General features: G+C 39.6%; 1 protein-coding gene across 3 annotated transcripts in view; it reads left to right on the top strand.

Moving 5' to 3' along the window:
* The window catches only part of LOC132397234 (cytosolic 5'-nucleotidase 1A-like), a 76118-nt gene that overhangs the window by 10817 nt on the left and 47565 nt on the right, over positions 1 to 17736 (top strand). For all 3 annotated transcript variants that reach the window (XM_059975702.1, XM_059975705.1, XM_059975703.1), the window contains exon 2: positions 7498 to 7561. In XM_059975702.1, the coding sequence (XP_059831685.1) occupies positions 7517 to 7561 (45 nt within the window). In that variant the 5' untranslated portion in view covers positions 7498 to 7516. The remainder of the gene's footprint in view (positions 1 to 7497; positions 7562 to 17736) is intronic.

Below are 17736 nucleotides of genomic sequence, written 5' to 3' on the forward strand. Positions count from 1 at the left end.
ACAATAGCATTATTGCACAAGAATATTTGTGTTGATCATGTCAGTAGGTTCAACCTACGCAGCACATTGCTGACGTACAATCACCTTGGGAAGTATCTATCATAAAATCTAAAAAATCTTTGTCACTTCAGCTTAAAAAGCATCATCAGTCAGCCAGCTGTAGGACGAGCTGTTTCGATTATAGTTTGCAATAAACAGTCATTTCTATGGTTTCATGTTTATCCTGCCCCCACACGACAACCATTTCTGACATACACTTGGCCTCTTTATTAGATACAACAGACCTGTACACCTCATTAATGTGAATAAGTATTCAGCCAATCATGTAGCAGCAAGTCAATGTATAAAAGCATGCAGGCGTGGCCAAGGGATTTAGTTATTGCTCAGATGAAACATCAGATGGGGAAGAAATATGATCTAAGTGGCTTTGACCATGGAATGATTGTTGATGCCAGGCAAGGTGGTTTGAGTATCTCAGAATCTCCTTGGATTTTCATGTGCAACAGTCTCTGGAATTTACAGAGGATGGTGTGGGAAAAAATCCAGTGAGTGGCAGTTGTGAGGGTGAAAATGCCTTGTTAATGAGAGAGATCATTGGAGGACGGACAGGAAGGTGTCAGTAACTCAAATAACCACGCATTACAACTGTGGTGGGCAGAGGAGCATCTCTGAATGCACAAGAAGTGAACCTTGAAGTATCTGATGACCACAGCAAAAATGCACTCAGTTCCCACTTTATTAGGTAGCTTCCTTAACTAGTAAAGTCGACACTGAATATATATTTTAAATAGTGGAAAAAGTCTTGCAGATTAAAGAAAAATAAATTCGTCTCAGGGTCCAGATAGCAAACAGCATCCTGCTTGTGGTTTATCATTTCTTCATTCTCCTGCTGCCAGCCTTGCAGAGCTCTGTATTTATAGAAATTCAGCTGTAAATTCAGTCTGAAGGGATGATTGAAACCTTTTTCTTAGCTAGTGGAGGTATTCACAAATTATATATTTTTATCACAATTCTACAGACCACTTCCTGACCTAGGTTTATAATTATTAGGAATTGGAATGTAGCAAAAATAAACCAAACGTAGATTCAACTGAGTCAGAGATTTTTCTCACAGCAGACGCAAGGTTACTGCAGAACACTGAGTATAATTTACTCTTCATTACTGATCTCCCTTTAAGCAGAGTGTTTCAAAGTAATTGTTTTCAGTAAAAAAATCCCAATATGAATTGCTTGATAGTTTTATTTTTTCCTAATGCTGTTTCAAAGAGTCTTTGTTTTTGATATGTTCAGTATTTCCCCTAGCTAGTCATCTTTTTGTATCTGTTGATGGTTAGTAATTCACCCAACCTCAATCAGCTGCCATCGCACACATCCCACATGCTCTTTTAACTGTTCAGAGTAAGGCCACGTCCACACTTGACTGGATAATTTTGAAAACGCCGGTTTCGCGTAAAAACGATAGGCGTCCACACTATGCATTTTAAAAATATCTCTGTCCACATTGAAACGGAGATTTCGGTGAATCTCCTCCTCCTGCGCATGCGCAGGACATACCTACTGAAAACAAGCAACATGTTTGGTGTCAAAACTCGCAGTAAAAGTGCGCGTTTGTGTAGTTACAGACTAGAAAAACTTAAAACAACGGACAGCTGTTGATTTTCGCACAGGAGAACTTAAAAGTAAAAAAAAACTAATACTGGAGCGTACGGGTCAACCGACAGGGAGTTCACGGACAGATTGACCCGGCTGACGACGAACATTGAAAAACTGACTAACATTAATAAAGCACCTTGTTAAATATATAAAACATATCTGCATCAGTGTTATCTTGTATTTCCATACAATGTTACATCAGGCTGTTACACATCTATTGTCAGAGAAGTACTTGCATATATAGGTAAATCACCTTCATACGAGCAAGGACAGAAAACGGCAAAGTGAGTATACTTATTTATTCAGTAAGTTATGGGTCAAAGTATTTGGCGAGTACATTTCTAACTCTTCTGGCGTCAGTTTCATTGCCGTCTGTTTTGAAATTGTTAGGTTGCATTCAAGAAAACAATGAAATAGCACGCAGTCATCTGATAGTGTTCTTAGGAGCCTCCGTTTACCCTGTCCACACTGATCCAGCCAATCCGGCGTTTTCAAAAATATCCACCTTGAAAAGCATTCCTGAAAAGCTCTGGTTTCAGGGGACGAAAACGCCGTTTTAGTGTGGGCGGAGGGTAAAAATGAAGAGAAAAAGCTTCAGTTACAGATTTATCCGGTGTAGTGTGGACGTAGCCTAAGTAGTGATCAAAAGCAGTGATCTTACCTACTTTCTTTTAACTTGCCAGCCCATAGGCAGTTAAATCAATAATAGTATCCCATAGAGGTTGTTTGACTCAACATAGATTGAAGATTGGGTCTTACTGGTCTGTAGACATTTAATTGTACACCAAATTATTGTCGATCACACGAGGAAAGGGAGTATAAGAAGAAGGAGAGAATTTTTGCATGAGCTTATGATCTGTGGTTAGGAAAACTTTGTGTAATCTATTTTAAAAAGACTAAGAAGCAGACATTATAACAGTTTGATCTCTACTAATTTAAAATATATTTTCTAAGGTTCCAATTAGGCATTTACTTTAAGTGCATGAGATTGGTAGAAGTCATGAATTTTGGTTTGAATTCAAGTGCTTCTATTTAAAGCAATGCAAGCAGTGAACTCCTGTTTATGTGGTTTCAGCCTTGTAATTCAGTATAGTGGAGTGCCTTGTTCTTGATGTAGATCATACCACTTCCTTGAGACCAAGTAGTGTATATAAATCTTGTAGTTTGGTTATCCTGCTCTTCTGTACCTGCGATTGATTTCATATTAGATTGAAGAACTCCAGTGCTGCACGTTGGAATAATTTCTTAGCACTCCATTTTAAATTCTGTAAGTACCTGAGAATTTAACTTATTATTAGCTTCAGCATCTTTGAAAAATACACACAAACAAATCAACAGCTAGCGCCTTTTCTATTGAGCAAGTTGTTCACCTTCTGCAGGATTCAAGCAACTCTTGAATTTTTTTCCCTTAAAAGACATCAGCATTGTATTTTTCTGGATTTTGAACCTGCATAGATATTTTACTGGTGTCTGAAACCTATTAGGAATTGAACTGAGAATTTTTTTTCTAGAACTTATCTGAGCAAATACATTGATAGTATTTCTGTGTGTCTGACATTTTAATTACTGATTGGGTAATTGGGTGGCTCAGCATCCACTTGGATTTTAACGAGAGAGTATATTGATAGATTTTGTCTTGAACAGATTCTGAATTGGTGAGTAAATTGTTGACTCCTGAACCTGATGAAGTTTAGACCAATGTGAGTATTCATGAGCTTGAATCAAATAAATGTATTTTGAGGAGTGTCATACCTGTAAGATTTGTATTAATGAGTACTACTGAGTTCTGGTCACCAAGAACGTTAAACCATTAAGTCCAGTATTAGTTCTAGAACTGAAGGTTCTGTTTCAAGACTTGTATTGTTTGATGAGGGTATTTTTGAATCTTGAAATATTGTGTGAATTTGGGAACAGGCATAATTTTGGATCTGATCTAATTTATGTATTACTGAAATCCAGGAATGTTTTAACTGTGGAAGATATTGTTAGACATAGAATTTGAACTGGCAAGTAAATAGACAGTTTCTGGCTTCCTTGAAGTATTGAACACATTGTAGGAATGTAGCGCCATTTGGATCATTATCTGCTGAGAAAATTATTGCTTCATCCAAAGCTCTCATCGCCCTCAACCCTTACTCTACATACCACTCACACCTAAGACCAAGTCTCCCTCCCTTCTTTTCATTCCAAAATCTTCATGCACTTTGAATTGACCTCGAGTGGGAATTGATTTATACCTAACCTCATGCAGTGGAGTGGATTGGACATTGACATCGGACTTCACAAACAACCATCAGGATTGTGTAGTGGACGAAACAGAAGAGGTAGTTACCAGGGTCTTACCTTTTTTTGCTTACAGGCAGCTGTGCTAGATTTCTCAGAGAAACACTATGTATACATATAATCTCTCAGTAAGATGGTCTCATTAGGCTCTGACACTATATGTATTCTCATTTGTGTGCCTGGATCTCTTTGCTTCGAGAAGTCATCATTATGGTCACTCATATCTCTCGGCCGCTGATATTGATCTTTGCTTCAACTCTCAGGATAAAGGAATAGGTATTGAGATTTACTTGTATTGCAGATTTCCCAAATCTCAGGCATTCATCAACATCTATAGCATTAGTCCTTCAATCTCTCTGACAATCTATCTGGAATGCTTGGAAGGATTTCTCATTCCCTGTCCCAATATTGTACCGTCAATTCAAGGAGCAGCATCACTGTCCAGGCACTGGTAGTGTGTCAAATGTAATGTGTTGTTTTCCCTTGAAGCTGGTTGCTAAATCCTGTTACTCACTGATGCAGTTACGTATGTTAAAACTTTGACACAGCATGGCATTGCACATTAAAGACTAATAATCAGTGCTGCTTTTCCTGCTGAGTTCCCCTAGCAGCTTATTTGTTGCTCCAGATACTAGCATCTTATATTGCCCAAGCCAAGCAATCCATTCTGGAAACCCTACGGTTGGAGATGGCTTTCTTTATGGGACTTTTGAAAACATTGTTTGAAACAAAGCACTTTGTAGGTTTAAGAAGTATTAAGTTGTATATAAATACATTAATTCATGCTCTCAAGTTTCCATGCCTAACTTTCATTCAAATGTACTTTTCTCTAGTTATCAACAGAGACCCTGTGTGTAAAATAAATTCCACTCAAGACAATGTGCTTTTATTTAAGGTTTGGAGAAGGGAGGAACAGCAATTGATTTGGATAATGACAAATGCAGTGCAAGAAAATGTTATTTTAGAATATGAAATCATTGCAGAAAGACTATTGATGTAAGATTGAAGGGGCTGGGATAAATCCAGAAGCACTGAAAATATTACACTACAATTGAGCTTTAAGAGCCTGATGAATGGTGAAGAAATACTAAAGGGGAAGAGAGTGTGCTACTGTTCAGGATTCTTGGACAAAAGAAATAGAATGTAGATACTGAAAGCTGGTTGTTGGTGGTTTGCTTGAATGATCCATTTCTATGTTGTTTCCATTTCTCTTCATGATCCTAGATTACTACGGAGCTTGATTTCTATATTGAAGCACTATTGTGCTTCAAAATAAGAGGGAGATATTTCAAACTAGCCACCCATTCTCCATGGCTGCAGAGAGGAATCAATTTACATCTGGCTGGATTCTTCAGCATCATCACTTTATTGCAAAGAACTTAAGAGCTAACTTTAGTACATCATCCCTTGCAGTAGCCAGGGGAAAATAACTATGGGCTTGCAAATATCCAAAAGTTGGCAAATGAGTTGCGCTAATCCTCCATCAGCTTTAGCCGGGCGGTGTCCCATAATATGCATTAAGATTTCATAAAATAATTGGAAATAAATACTTCTTTAATTGAATATGGCTTTGAAGTGATTGTGGGGCAATTCATTAGAGCCTTTTGAATCCTTATTAAGTGCATCCATTTGAAATTGTGGGTCAGCTAATCACACATAGAGCTATCAATGAATTAGTTCAACTGACTCTTGGTTCTACAAGCTGTCCCAAATACATGTATAAATATGCTACAAATAAACAACCTGAGATGAAAAGGGTTTTTTTCATAAAATGCATTTCACATTTCTTTCTGAGTTTCAAAACAATGTTCCCTCTAATTTGTAATTACCAGTGTGCGCAAATATCTTGTGCTGTGCAATTTTTTGCGTACTGAATTTTATATATTGAAGTATTTTTGTTAACGGCTGACAAAGCACTGTCAATAAGAACTTAAGAGCTTTTGCAAACTGACCATTTGTGACTTGTTTGCTAAAGAATGCTTTAAAAAGTCAAGTTTCCAAATATCACCCCACTTCTTCCCACTTGCAAATTCTCCAGCAACTTTTACATCATGGCAATACACACAGGTAATACGAGTTTCTGTATTGTGCGTAAATATTTCACATAGCTGCACTTTCCTGACCTTTGATGTAGCAGTTTCTACTGTTTCATTAAATTATTCCGCTTTAAATTAACTAGCAGTTTTCTTGCGCTTCACGCTCTTTGTTCTGTGGAATTCAACATAGTGAATTGATAATTTAAATTTAAAAGAAGCATGAATAAGCCAGTTCTAAAATATTCAGGCAAATCATTGTTAACTCCACATTATCAACATTGTTCATGTCAGACACCAGAAAAGGAAATGTGATTGTGTATGATTGTGAAATATACTTAACACGCCAACGAGGTAGAGGGTGACAACCTTTTGTGCACAGTTTATCCTCCTTTGTGCACTAGTAGCAAAGGGTGTGTGTGCACACATGCACATACCTTAGAGGGAACATTTTTTCAAAGTACTTGTATCCAGTATTTGAAAAGTGGCCGCTGTTAAAATGAACATGCTAATTGCTTATAAAAACACAAAATGCTGGCAGAACTCAACAGGCCAGACAGCATCTATGGGACGATGTTTCGGGCCAAAACGTGATAGGCTGAAGGGAAATCGGCTAGGGGGAAGGTGGAGAATTATGGGAAATAACAGAGAAAGAAAGGTAGGGCTGGGGGGAGATTCAGCCTATCACTTCCCAGCTCTCTACTCCATCCCTCCCCCCACTTCTTATACCCCCTCGACCATCCCATGTTACTCCACTCCTGATGAAGGGTTTCGGCCCAAAACGCCATCACTACCTCCTCCCATAGATGCTGTCTGGCCTGCTGAGTTCTGCCAGCATGTTGTGTTTTTATTTATTTCCAGCATCTGCAGATTCACTCATGATGCTAATTGCTTATATCTGTTCTTAAATCTAATTTGTTCCGTCTGTAATGCCATCTTGAGAACAGTTATGAAATAAATAAACTCTCACCCTTTTGATGGATTTCCACTTTTCTATTGTGGGACAGCAACCAAAGAGCAGTGTATATAATGCAACGGTAGGCCAATAACCCCGCGAAGCATTGTCAGTCATGTAGTTGGATCAGGCCCAGTTTCTGACCTGGTTCCATTTGTTCAGTATTTTATCCATTTACTTCCTTTATTTTTTTTTTGTTGCCATTTTTTTGTCTCCTCTTGATGCCATGCAAGAAGAGAGATCTACTGTTCTAATTCTACTTACAGGTTGTGATTCTTCAGGGAAGAACTTTGACAGTGAGTGACAATGTATTTGGCTACAAACGGAAATCCCAGTTTGCTGGGACGTTAAGCTAACATTTCTTTAAAATCAGCATATTGATTCCAGTTAGAAAATGCCTACTGCTACTGAACTGGATGAGCCTGTTGAACATGCTGAAAATCAAGTCCTGCGGCATTCTGCATGACTCATCTACTTTTAAGAAACTTACTGAGCTTGATATTGCTTCTGCTTATGGAATGTGCTCACAGAATCGGGCTTTCATTTCTAAAGTCTGGGGTATTCTTGTTCCAGGTTTGACTGCGTACTGAAGATGGATGACAAAATTGAGGTTATCCTCAACACTGAAGTAAAGCAGGTAAATATAGAAACACTGTACTCACATCACAACAGACAGGTCTATTCTTGTGTTCATGCTGATAGTTATAATTTTGGATATAGTATTTAATCATGATCCTCAGCATAAGAGATTGTAATCTATTATTATCCTTGGTATAATAATAGAAGGGAGTTCTGATTCCAACATAAATATGCCTAAATTGAATATTCCCACAAATGTCTACTCATTTTTTCTTTGTGTTCTACTACACTCTGAGCCTCCCTGTTCATTTGTTCCACGCATTCAGCACCAAACATATAAAGTATCTAATTTTAAACTATCTGTAAAGTATCTCCCTCCAAAGTGAAACCCTTATCCATATGTTTCTGCCAATGTTATGAGTTCAGTTTACCTTTATCCTTAACTTAGTCGTATCAGTTTACACTTAATGATTTTGAATATTTAAATGATATCTCTTTTCTGAGCCATCTCCACAGTGCAAAAAGCCTTAGCTTCTTAAGTCATCCTTATTTTAGATGTTTTTAATCTTCTTGTTTAGTATTAGACCACTGCTGCCTCTCATATTTGGCAGCTTTGAAAGGTTATAATCTCTGTAATTTAAGTACTGTATTTAGAACCTGGTGTTTGCAAATTGTTGCAAGATGTATGTTGTGTTAAAATAAGGCTATATTTAACATGTCGGGAAACTGGGATGAGTATTGGTGGATGGAACTTAATTCCAGCAACTACTAGGTGATATATTATGGAAAGTCAGTTAAGGTCAGGACATATACAATGAATGCTGGGCCACAAAGAAATATTTCTAATTAGAAGGACCTTGTGGTTCAAATCCATAATTCTTTGAAAGTGCCAACTCAGGCAGATGGAGTAATGCAGAAGGCATATGGCATGCTTGCCTTCATTGGTCATGATGCAGAATATACAAGTTGTGACATTGTTATTGCTTTATAAAACATGGTCAGATTACATCTAGAAAATTTTGTGCTGTACCAGTTGGAACAGCATAGAAAAAATATGGTTGCACTGGACAGATTGCAGAGGAGATTCACCTTCATATTGTCTGAATTGGAAGGCTGCAATGTGAATGCAGCCACGGTTGGAGTGGACCAGGGTTAGAGTGGCACACTATTGTTTAACAAGCTTCAACTGGAACAGGCAGTGGTTCTAAGTAAATGCCATGGTATGTGCTAGCAATGACTGAACCCAAGTGCGGAGGAAAGACAGACTACCATGGGGAGACTGCAACCAGGGTTTATTAATAAGTGGCAGCTGGAGTGAAGGAGATCAGGATAGGATGGATGGTAAAAAAGCAAAGATAGTGTGTAGTAAGAATGCCAGGAAGGGCAGGCAGATAAAAGGACAAAATTTCAGCCAGCGGGATGAGTATCAGTGTATTAGGGATGCAGAATCAAAAAGGGTAGCAAATACAGCATTCAAAGTATTATATCAATGCACGGAGTATAAGAGTTAAGGTGGATGATCTTGTTGTGCCTTAACAGATAGTCAGGAATGTTGTTGTAGCCATCACTGAATCATAGCTGACAGATGGTTGTACATGGGAACTGAATGTCCAAGGTTACATGTTGTACCAAAAAATTAGGAAGGCAGGCAGAGGGGTGGCATGACTCTGCTGATAAAAATGGCATCAAATCAGTAGAAAGATGTGACATAGGATTAGAACATGTTAATCCATGTGGGTTGAGTTAAGAAACTGCATATCAAAAGGGCAATGTTATGATAGTCACAAGAGATTTCAACATGCAACTCAATTGGAAAAATCAGGCTGTTAATGGACCTCAAGAGATTGAGTTTGTTAAATGTCCATGTGATGGGGTTAGTATTGGGACTGCTACTTTTCACATTGTTTGTCGATAATTTGGATAATGGAATTGATGGCTTTGTGGCAAAGCCTGCGGATGATACAACGATAGGTGGAGAGGTAGGTAGTGCTGAGGAAGCAATGCGATTGCAGCAGGACAAGTTGGAAGAAAGGAGAAAAAAGTGGTAGATGGAATACAGTGTTGGAAAATGTATGATGATGTATTTTGGTAAAAGGAACAATAGCGTGGGCTATTATCTAAATGGAGAGAAGATTCAAACATCAGACGTGTGGGGGGAATTGGGAGTCCTTGTGCAAGACTTCCAGCAGATTAATTTATAGGTTAAGTCTATGGTAAAGAAGGCAAATGCAATGCTAGTATTTATTTCAAGGGGAATAGAATATAAAAGCAAGTAGATAATGCTGAAGCTTTATAAGACATGAGTCGGGCCGCACTTGGAGTATTGTTAACAGTTTTGTGCACCATATCTCAGAAAGGAAGTATTATCATTGTAGAGAATCTAGAAGAGGTTCGCAAGGATGATTCCAGGAATGTATAGGCTAACGTATGAGCAGATTTGGCAGCTTTGGGCCTGTACTCACTGGGATTTAGAAGAATGTTGGGGGGATCTTATTGAAACCTACTGAATGTTGAAAGGATTAGATAGGCTGGATATGGAGAAGATGTTTCCTATGGTGGGGGTATGCAGAATTAGAGGGCAAAACCTCAAAATTTCAGTGGTGACCTTTTTAGGACAGAGGTAAGGAGGAATTTTTTTTTTTAGTCAGAGAGTAGTAAATCTGGATGCTGTGTCACAGAACTGCAATGGGGGCAAGTGTGTGGGTGTATTTAAGGCAGAACTAGATTGTTCCCTGATTGGTCAGGGCATCAAAGGATATTGTGTGAAGGCAGGTGTATGGGGTTGAGTAGGATCTGGGATCAGCCATATGGAATGGTAGGGTGGACTTGATGGGCTAAATGGCCTAATTCTACTTCAAAGTCTTATGGTTTTGTGGTCTTAAGGTAAAAGAACACTTAGGAGGCAGTGATCACAATACGGTTGAGTTCAGCTCGACATTTGATAGGGAGAAATTAAAGTCTGATGTAGCAGTATTTCAGTGAAGAAAAGGAAATTACAGTAGTATGAGAGAGGAGTTGACCAAAGTACATTGGAAGGAGATGCTGGCAGAGATGACAGCAGAGCAGCAATGGTGAGAGTTTCTGGGGAGAAAGAGGAAGTTGCAGGGTAGCTGTATTCCAAAAACAAATAAATACTCAAATGGCAAAATAGTACAACCGTGTCTGAAAAGTGAAGTCAAAGCTAATGTAAAAGCAAAAGGAAGGGCAAACAACAATGCAAAAATTATTGGTAAGTCAGAGTATTGGGAAGCTTTTAAAAACCTACAGAGACCAACTAGAAGATCTTTAGGAGGGAAAAGATGAAATATGAAATCAAACGAACAAACAAAATCAAAGTGGATAGTAAAAGCTATTTCAAGGATGTAAAAATAAAGAAAGACGAGAGTTGATATAGGACCACTAGAAAATGAGGCCAAAGAAATAATAGTGGGGGTCAAGGAGATAGCAGCTGAAATAAATGAGTATTTTGCATTAGTCTTCACTGTGGAAGATGCTAGTAGTGTGCCAGATTTTGAAGGGTGTGAGGGAAGAGAAGTGTGTGCAGTTATTAATACAAGAGAGAACTTGCACAAAAAACTGAAAGAATTAAGGGTACATAAGTCACCTGAACTGAACTGAACTGTAGGGTTCTGAAAGAGGTTGCAATAGAGACTGTGGAGGCAGTAGTAATAATCTTTCAAAAATCATCGGACTCTGGCATGGTGCCAGAGGACTGGAAAATTGCAAATGTCACTCCACATGTTAAGAAAGGAGGAAGGCAGCAGATAGCAAATTATAGACCAGTTAGTCTGACCTCACTGGTTGGGAAGATGTTGGAGTAAATTATTAAGAATGAGTTATCAAGTACTTTGTGACTTTAGGACAAAGTCAGCAAGATTTCCTTAAGGGAACATCTTGGCTGACGAACCTGTTGGAATTCTTTGACGAGATTACAAGTAGGGTAGATAAAGGAGATGTAGTGGATGTTGCACATTTGGACCTTCAGAAGGCCTTTGACAAGGTGCCACACATGAGGCTGCTTACCAAATTAAGATCCCATGGTATTACAGGAAAGTTACTGGCATGGTTGTAGCATTGACTGCTAGAAGGCAACGAGTGGGGGAAAGAAAAGGATCCTTTTCTGGTTGGCTGCCAGTGACCAGTGGTGTTCCACAGGGGTTGATGTTGGGCCCACTTCTTTTTATGCTGTATATCAATCATTTAGATCATCAAGTAGATGGCTTTGTTGTCAAGTTTGCAGATGATATGATTGGTGAAGGGGCAGGTAGTGTTGAGGAAACAGGCTGCAGAAGAACTTGGACAGATTAGAAGATTAGGCAAGAATTTACAGTGCCTACCCCCCCCTCACCATTTCCCATCCCCTTGTCCCTCTCTCACGTTATCTCCTTGCCCACCCATCGCCTCCCTCTGGTGCTCCTTCCCCACCCCCATTTTTCTTTCTTCCATGGCCTTCTGTCTCTTTCACCAATCAACTTCCTAGCTCTTTGCTTCATCCCTTCCCCTCCAAGTTTCACCTATCACCTGGCATTTCTCCCCTCCCCCCACCTTTCAAATCTTCTCCTCAGCTTTTTTTTCTCCAGTCCTGTGAAAGGGTTTCGGCCTGAAACATGGACTATACTTTTTTCCATAAATGCAGCCTGGCCTGCTGAGTTCCTCTCCTCCAGCATTTTATGTGTGTTGCTCGATTTCCAGCATCTGCAGATTTTCTCTTGTTTGTAAAAGACGATAACACATTTGGCTGGCCCTGTAGAAGCTGCTGTGTCTGAGCACACTGCCATCTTACTGGAAGATACTAGCCTGGATAGAAGATTGGCCGACAGGCCGGAGGCAAAGAGTGGGAATAAAGGGAGTCTATTCTGTTTGGCTGCCAGTGACTAGTTCTAGAGGGCCATTTCTTTTCACGTACGTCAATGACGGAATTGATGGCTTTGTGACCAAATTTGTGGATTATCTGAAGATAGGTGGAGGGGCAGATAGTGTTGAGAAAGAAGGGAGTTTGCAGAAGGGCTAAGACAGATTCAGAGAAAGGATAAAGAAATGGCAGACAGAATATATTGTAGGGAAGTGCTGGAAAGTGTATGATCTTGCACTGGCAGAAGGAATGAAGGTGCAGATATTTTCTAAATGGAGAGAAAATTCAAAATCAGAGGTGCAAAGGGACTTGGGAGTTGTTGTGCAGGATTCACTGAAGGTTAACTTGTAGGTTGAGACAGTGATGAGGAAGACAAACACAATGTTAGCATCCATTTCAAGAAGACTAGAATATAAGAGCAAGCATACAATGCTAAGGCTTTATAAGGCACTGATCAGACTGCACTTGTAGTACTGTGAGCAGCTTTGGGCTTCTTATCTTAGAAATGGATGTGCTGACATTGGAGAGGTTCCAGAGGAGTTTCATGAGAATGGTCCAGTCTTAACATATGAGGAACATTTGATTGCTTTGGGCCTGCATTTCAGAATCAGAATTAGAATCAGGCTTTTTATCACCAGCATGTGTTGTGAAACTTGTTAACTTAGCAGCAGCAGTTCAATGCAAAACATGATAATATAGAAAGAAAATAAATAAATCAATTACAGTAAATGTGTGTGTGTGTATACATATACATGTGTGTATATATACTAATTTTACAACATTCTGTAGCTTTCGATCCTGTTCAGTGGCTCTGTCCTTCCACCAAACAGTGATGCAGCCTGTCACAATGCTCTCCGCGGTATAAGTTTTCAAGTGATTTAGTTGACACACTAAATCTTTCAAACACCTAATGAAGTATAGCCAATGTCTTGCCTTCTTTATAGTTGTATTGATATGATTGATTTTAATGGACCAGGTTAGATCCTTGGAGATCCTGACACCCTGGAACTTGAAATTGATCACTCTGTCCACTTCGGTTCTCTCTAAGGATTAGCATGTGTTCCTTCGTCTTACTGTTCCTGAAGTCCACAATCAGCTCTTTCGTCTTACTGACATTGATTGCAAGGTTGTTGCTGCAGCACCACTCAACTAGCTGGTATATCTCACTGCTGTATGCCCGCTCATCCCCGTCTGAGGTTCTCCCAACAATGGTTGTGTCATCAGGAAATTTATAGATGGTGTTTGAGCTATGCCTAGCCCCACAGTCATAGGTACATAGAGAGTAGAGCAGTGGGCTAAGCACACATCTCAGAGGTGTGCCAGTGTTGATCGTCAGTGAGATATTATCACCAATCCACACAGGTCATGATTTTCTGGTTAGGAAGTCGAGGATCCAATTGCAGAGGGAGGTACAGTGACCCTGGTTCTGTAACTTATCAATCAGGATTGTGGGACTGATGGTGTTAAACACTAAGCTATGGTCAACGAACAGCATCCTGACTTGGGTGTTTAGAGTTCAGAAGAATTAGCGGGAATCTCATCGAAACCAAACGAATATTGAAAGGTCTAGGTAGAGTGGATGTGGAGTAGATGTTTCCTACAGCAGAGGAATCTAGGGCCAGAGGGTACATCCTCAGAATGGAGAGGCATCCATTTTAAACAGAGATGAGGAGGAATTTCTTTAGCCAGAGGGTGGTGAATCTGTGAAATTCATTGCCACAGGTGGCTGTGGAGGCCAAGTCATTGAATATATTTAAAGTGGCAGTTGATAGTTTCTTGATTTATCAGGGTATCAAAAGTTATGTGAAGAAGAAGGCAGGAGAACGGGAATGAGAGGGATAATAAGTTAGTCAGGATGGAATAATGGAGGAGACTTGATGGGCTTGTGTTTTATGGATTTAAGATATGGGGACAGTTGAGGTAGACTGAGATTCTTTTCCCTGGAACAAGGAAACTGAGGGTTGACCTGATATAGGTACAAACAGGGTAAGTAGAGCTGTTTTTTTTCTCCATAGTAGGGATATCAAATACAAAAGACATAGGTTAGAGATGACAGGTAGGATTATAAACTAATCTCCCTCCTGGCACTTATCCTTGCGGGCAGCAGAAGTGCTACACCTGCTTAATCACCTTCCTCACCTCCATTCAGGGCCTCAGACAGTACCTGCAAATCTTTGGGGTCATCTACTGTATCTGGTACTCGTAGTACCACCTGATGTGGATTTGGGGACAGCTTTCTCAAGCACCTCAGCTCCATTTGCAAAAACAGAATTTCCTGGTGGCCAACAATTTCCCATTCCCATTCTGACATTGGTTCATGGTTTCTTCTTCTGCCACAATGGGGTCACACTCAGGGTGGAAGAGCAACACCTCATATTCCACAAACACGAGAAAATCTACAGATGCTGGAAATTCAAGCAACACACACAAGATGCTGGTAGAACGCAGCAGGCCAGGCGGCATCTATAGAAGAAGTACAGAAGAAGCACAGTCCTGACGAAGGGTCTTGGCCCGAAATGTCAACTGTGCTTCTTCCTATAGGTGTTGCCTGGCCTGCTGCGTTCCACCAGCATTTTGTGTGTGTTACCTCATATTCCATCTAGGTACCCTGCAACCTGATGACATGAACATTGATTTCTCCAACTTCCAGTAATTCTGTTTTCCCCCACCGACTTCCCTCTCCTTCTATTCCCCAGTCTGGACTCTTGCCTCTTCTCCACACCTGCCTATCACTTCTCCTTGGTGCCCCTCTTCCTTCCCTTCCTCCCATGATCTACTCTCCACTCTTATCCAATTCCTTCTTCTTCAGCCCTTTGCTGTTTCTACTTATCACCTCCCTGCTTCCTAATTTGTCCTCCCTCCCCAACCCATCTGGCTTCACCTATCACCTTCTACTTTGTCCTCCTCTCCCCCACCCCACTGCTACTTATTCCAGCTTCTTCTCCTTTCCTTTCCAGTCCTGATGAAAGATCTCAGCCTGAAACATCAACTGACTTCATTTCCATAGATGTTGCCTGCCCTGCTGAGTTCTGCCAGCATTTTGTTTGCATTTGTTTGCTCAGGATTTCCAACATCTGCAGGGTCTCTTGGTGTTTAAAGTTCATCCATATGTTGCCTGGATTAGAGCACATTGCACAAAGTTGGATTGTTTACTCTGGTCTTGAGTGTCAGAAATTGAAGGGAGACCTAATTAAGTTCATAAAAATAATGAGAATCATTGATGGGATAGATATTCATAGTCATTTACCCCAAGTTCGAAATGTCAAATACTAGAAGGTTTAGGTTTAAGGTGAGGCGGAAGAGTTTAAAGGAGATCTGCGAGGCATGTTTATTACAGTGATAGCTGCGTAGGTGGCTGAGATAAGCACATATGATGGTGATATTTAAAAAGCATTTAGACAGTCGCATGGACACCCAGGGATACTGTATTTCCAGACAGATGGGATTAGTTGTTTTGTCTTCATGGTCAGTTACAGACATTGTGGGTTGAAGCGACTATCCAGTGCTGTATTGGTCTGTTCTCTCTCACAGCTAAAAAATAATCCCAAAAACTAGTCTTGTGAATCTTCCGTATATTAAAGCCTCTGTATTTTCTTTCACGAGCTTCATTCTGCTCTTTTAGACATTCCACTAATGCTTGTTTATTTCTTTTATTTATTTGATTCCATTGGTTTCAATGTTTAAAGCTAAAGGCTAATATTACTATCATCCCCCAACAATGTCTGTCCTTCACATTGACTGGATATTAGCACCCTTTCCTTCAGTACAAAGCACAGTAGGAAACATTCCTCCTGGGCAGGTGGCACTAAATTACTGAGCTTTCTGGATGCAGCTGAAGCAAAACTCAGGTTCCATGTTTGAGACTGATGAGTATTGTTAGGTGATTTTAATCAAGGTTATTATAGCTCTGCTTGATTCTGACTTTGACAATATCCTTTCCAGTCACCATTTACTGTATAAGAAACTGAGATTGCTTTGTTTTCCCATCAGTACTGTGATAAGCTATGTATTAGGTACTCCTGCACTTAATCAAAGCTAACAATAACTCAGTACAGAGCAGCAATCCAACTGAAGCTCACTTCAAAGTTCAAGGTAAATTTATTATGAAAGTATATATATGTCACCATATTCTTCACTGAGATTCATTTGCATGCAAGTATTCACAGTAAGTACAAAGAAATACAATAGAATCAATGAAAACCACACACAACAAAGACAGATGAGCAGCTAATGTACAAAAGACAACAAACTGCAAATACAAAAATAAGGAAGACAAAATGATAATTAATAAATAAGCAAAAATACAAAGAACATCAGTTCTAGAGTCCTTGAAAGTGAGTCCATAGGTAATGGAATCAATTCAGTGTTGGGGTGAGTTTAGTGAAGTTCCAGTATCTCCGGTTCAAGTACCTGATGGTCAGTGAGTAATAACTGTTCCTGAATCTAGTGGTGTGCATCCTGAGGATGACCATGCTGCTTTCCTGCTGCAGCTCTCATCATAGCTGTGTTCAGTGTTGTGGAGGGCTTTATTCATGATGGACTGGTCTGAATCCACTTTTGTAGGCTTTTTCCATTCAAGAGCATTGGTGATTCCATACCAGACCCTGATGCAACCTGTCAGTGCAGTCAGCATACTCCACTATGTATCTATAGAAGTTTCTCAAAGTTTTATATGACATGCCAAATCTTTGCCAACTTCTAAGAAAGTAGAGGCGTGCTGTGCCTTCTTTGCAATGGCAGTAGCGTGCTGGACCCAGTATGTATGTATTTGGTATTTCAGTTGCAAAATGCAATCATGAAATGGATCACCAGGTGGAGCTCTCTGATAAGCACGCTGAATGCCATAGCACTGGTGTCGTCACACAGAAACACTGAACTTCGTAGATCAACATGACGGAAAATTTGTATCATTATAAAAATTCCATTATCCACATATGAGTCGAGTTTTTCTGTGCTGCTAAGATATATATAAAAAGACTCTAATGCTGTTTTCAATGAACTGCAATATAATTTTTGATAACCTTGGATAGTATTTTCAGTGGTCACTGTTTCATTGTTTATACTGTGAAGAAAACAAGTACAAAAAGTACAGTATTAAGTTTTTAAAGCTGGAGTACAGAACTAATAAGCAATTTCAAGAACGAAGCTACATGCAGCAGAAGTTAAGAAAAGGATTGCCATATTTAAACAAAATGCTTTGAGATAACTATTAAAATAACTTTTTAAAAGTTATATATTCTCTTTCACTTGAATATTTTGAGTGATATAGATTGAGCCTGGTTCCACATGTAACCAATCAGACTCTATCTCACCTCCCTATCACCACCCTAACCACCACATCCCCATTCTGACAATCTTTCCCCTTCCCTTCCAACTTAAAC

This window comes from Hypanus sabinus, chromosome 7 (assembly GCF_030144855.1).
Source record: "Hypanus sabinus isolate sHypSab1 chromosome 7, sHypSab1.hap1, whole genome shotgun sequence".
NCBI classification, from domain to species: domain Eukaryota; kingdom Metazoa; phylum Chordata; class Chondrichthyes; order Myliobatiformes; family Dasyatidae; genus Hypanus; species Hypanus sabinus.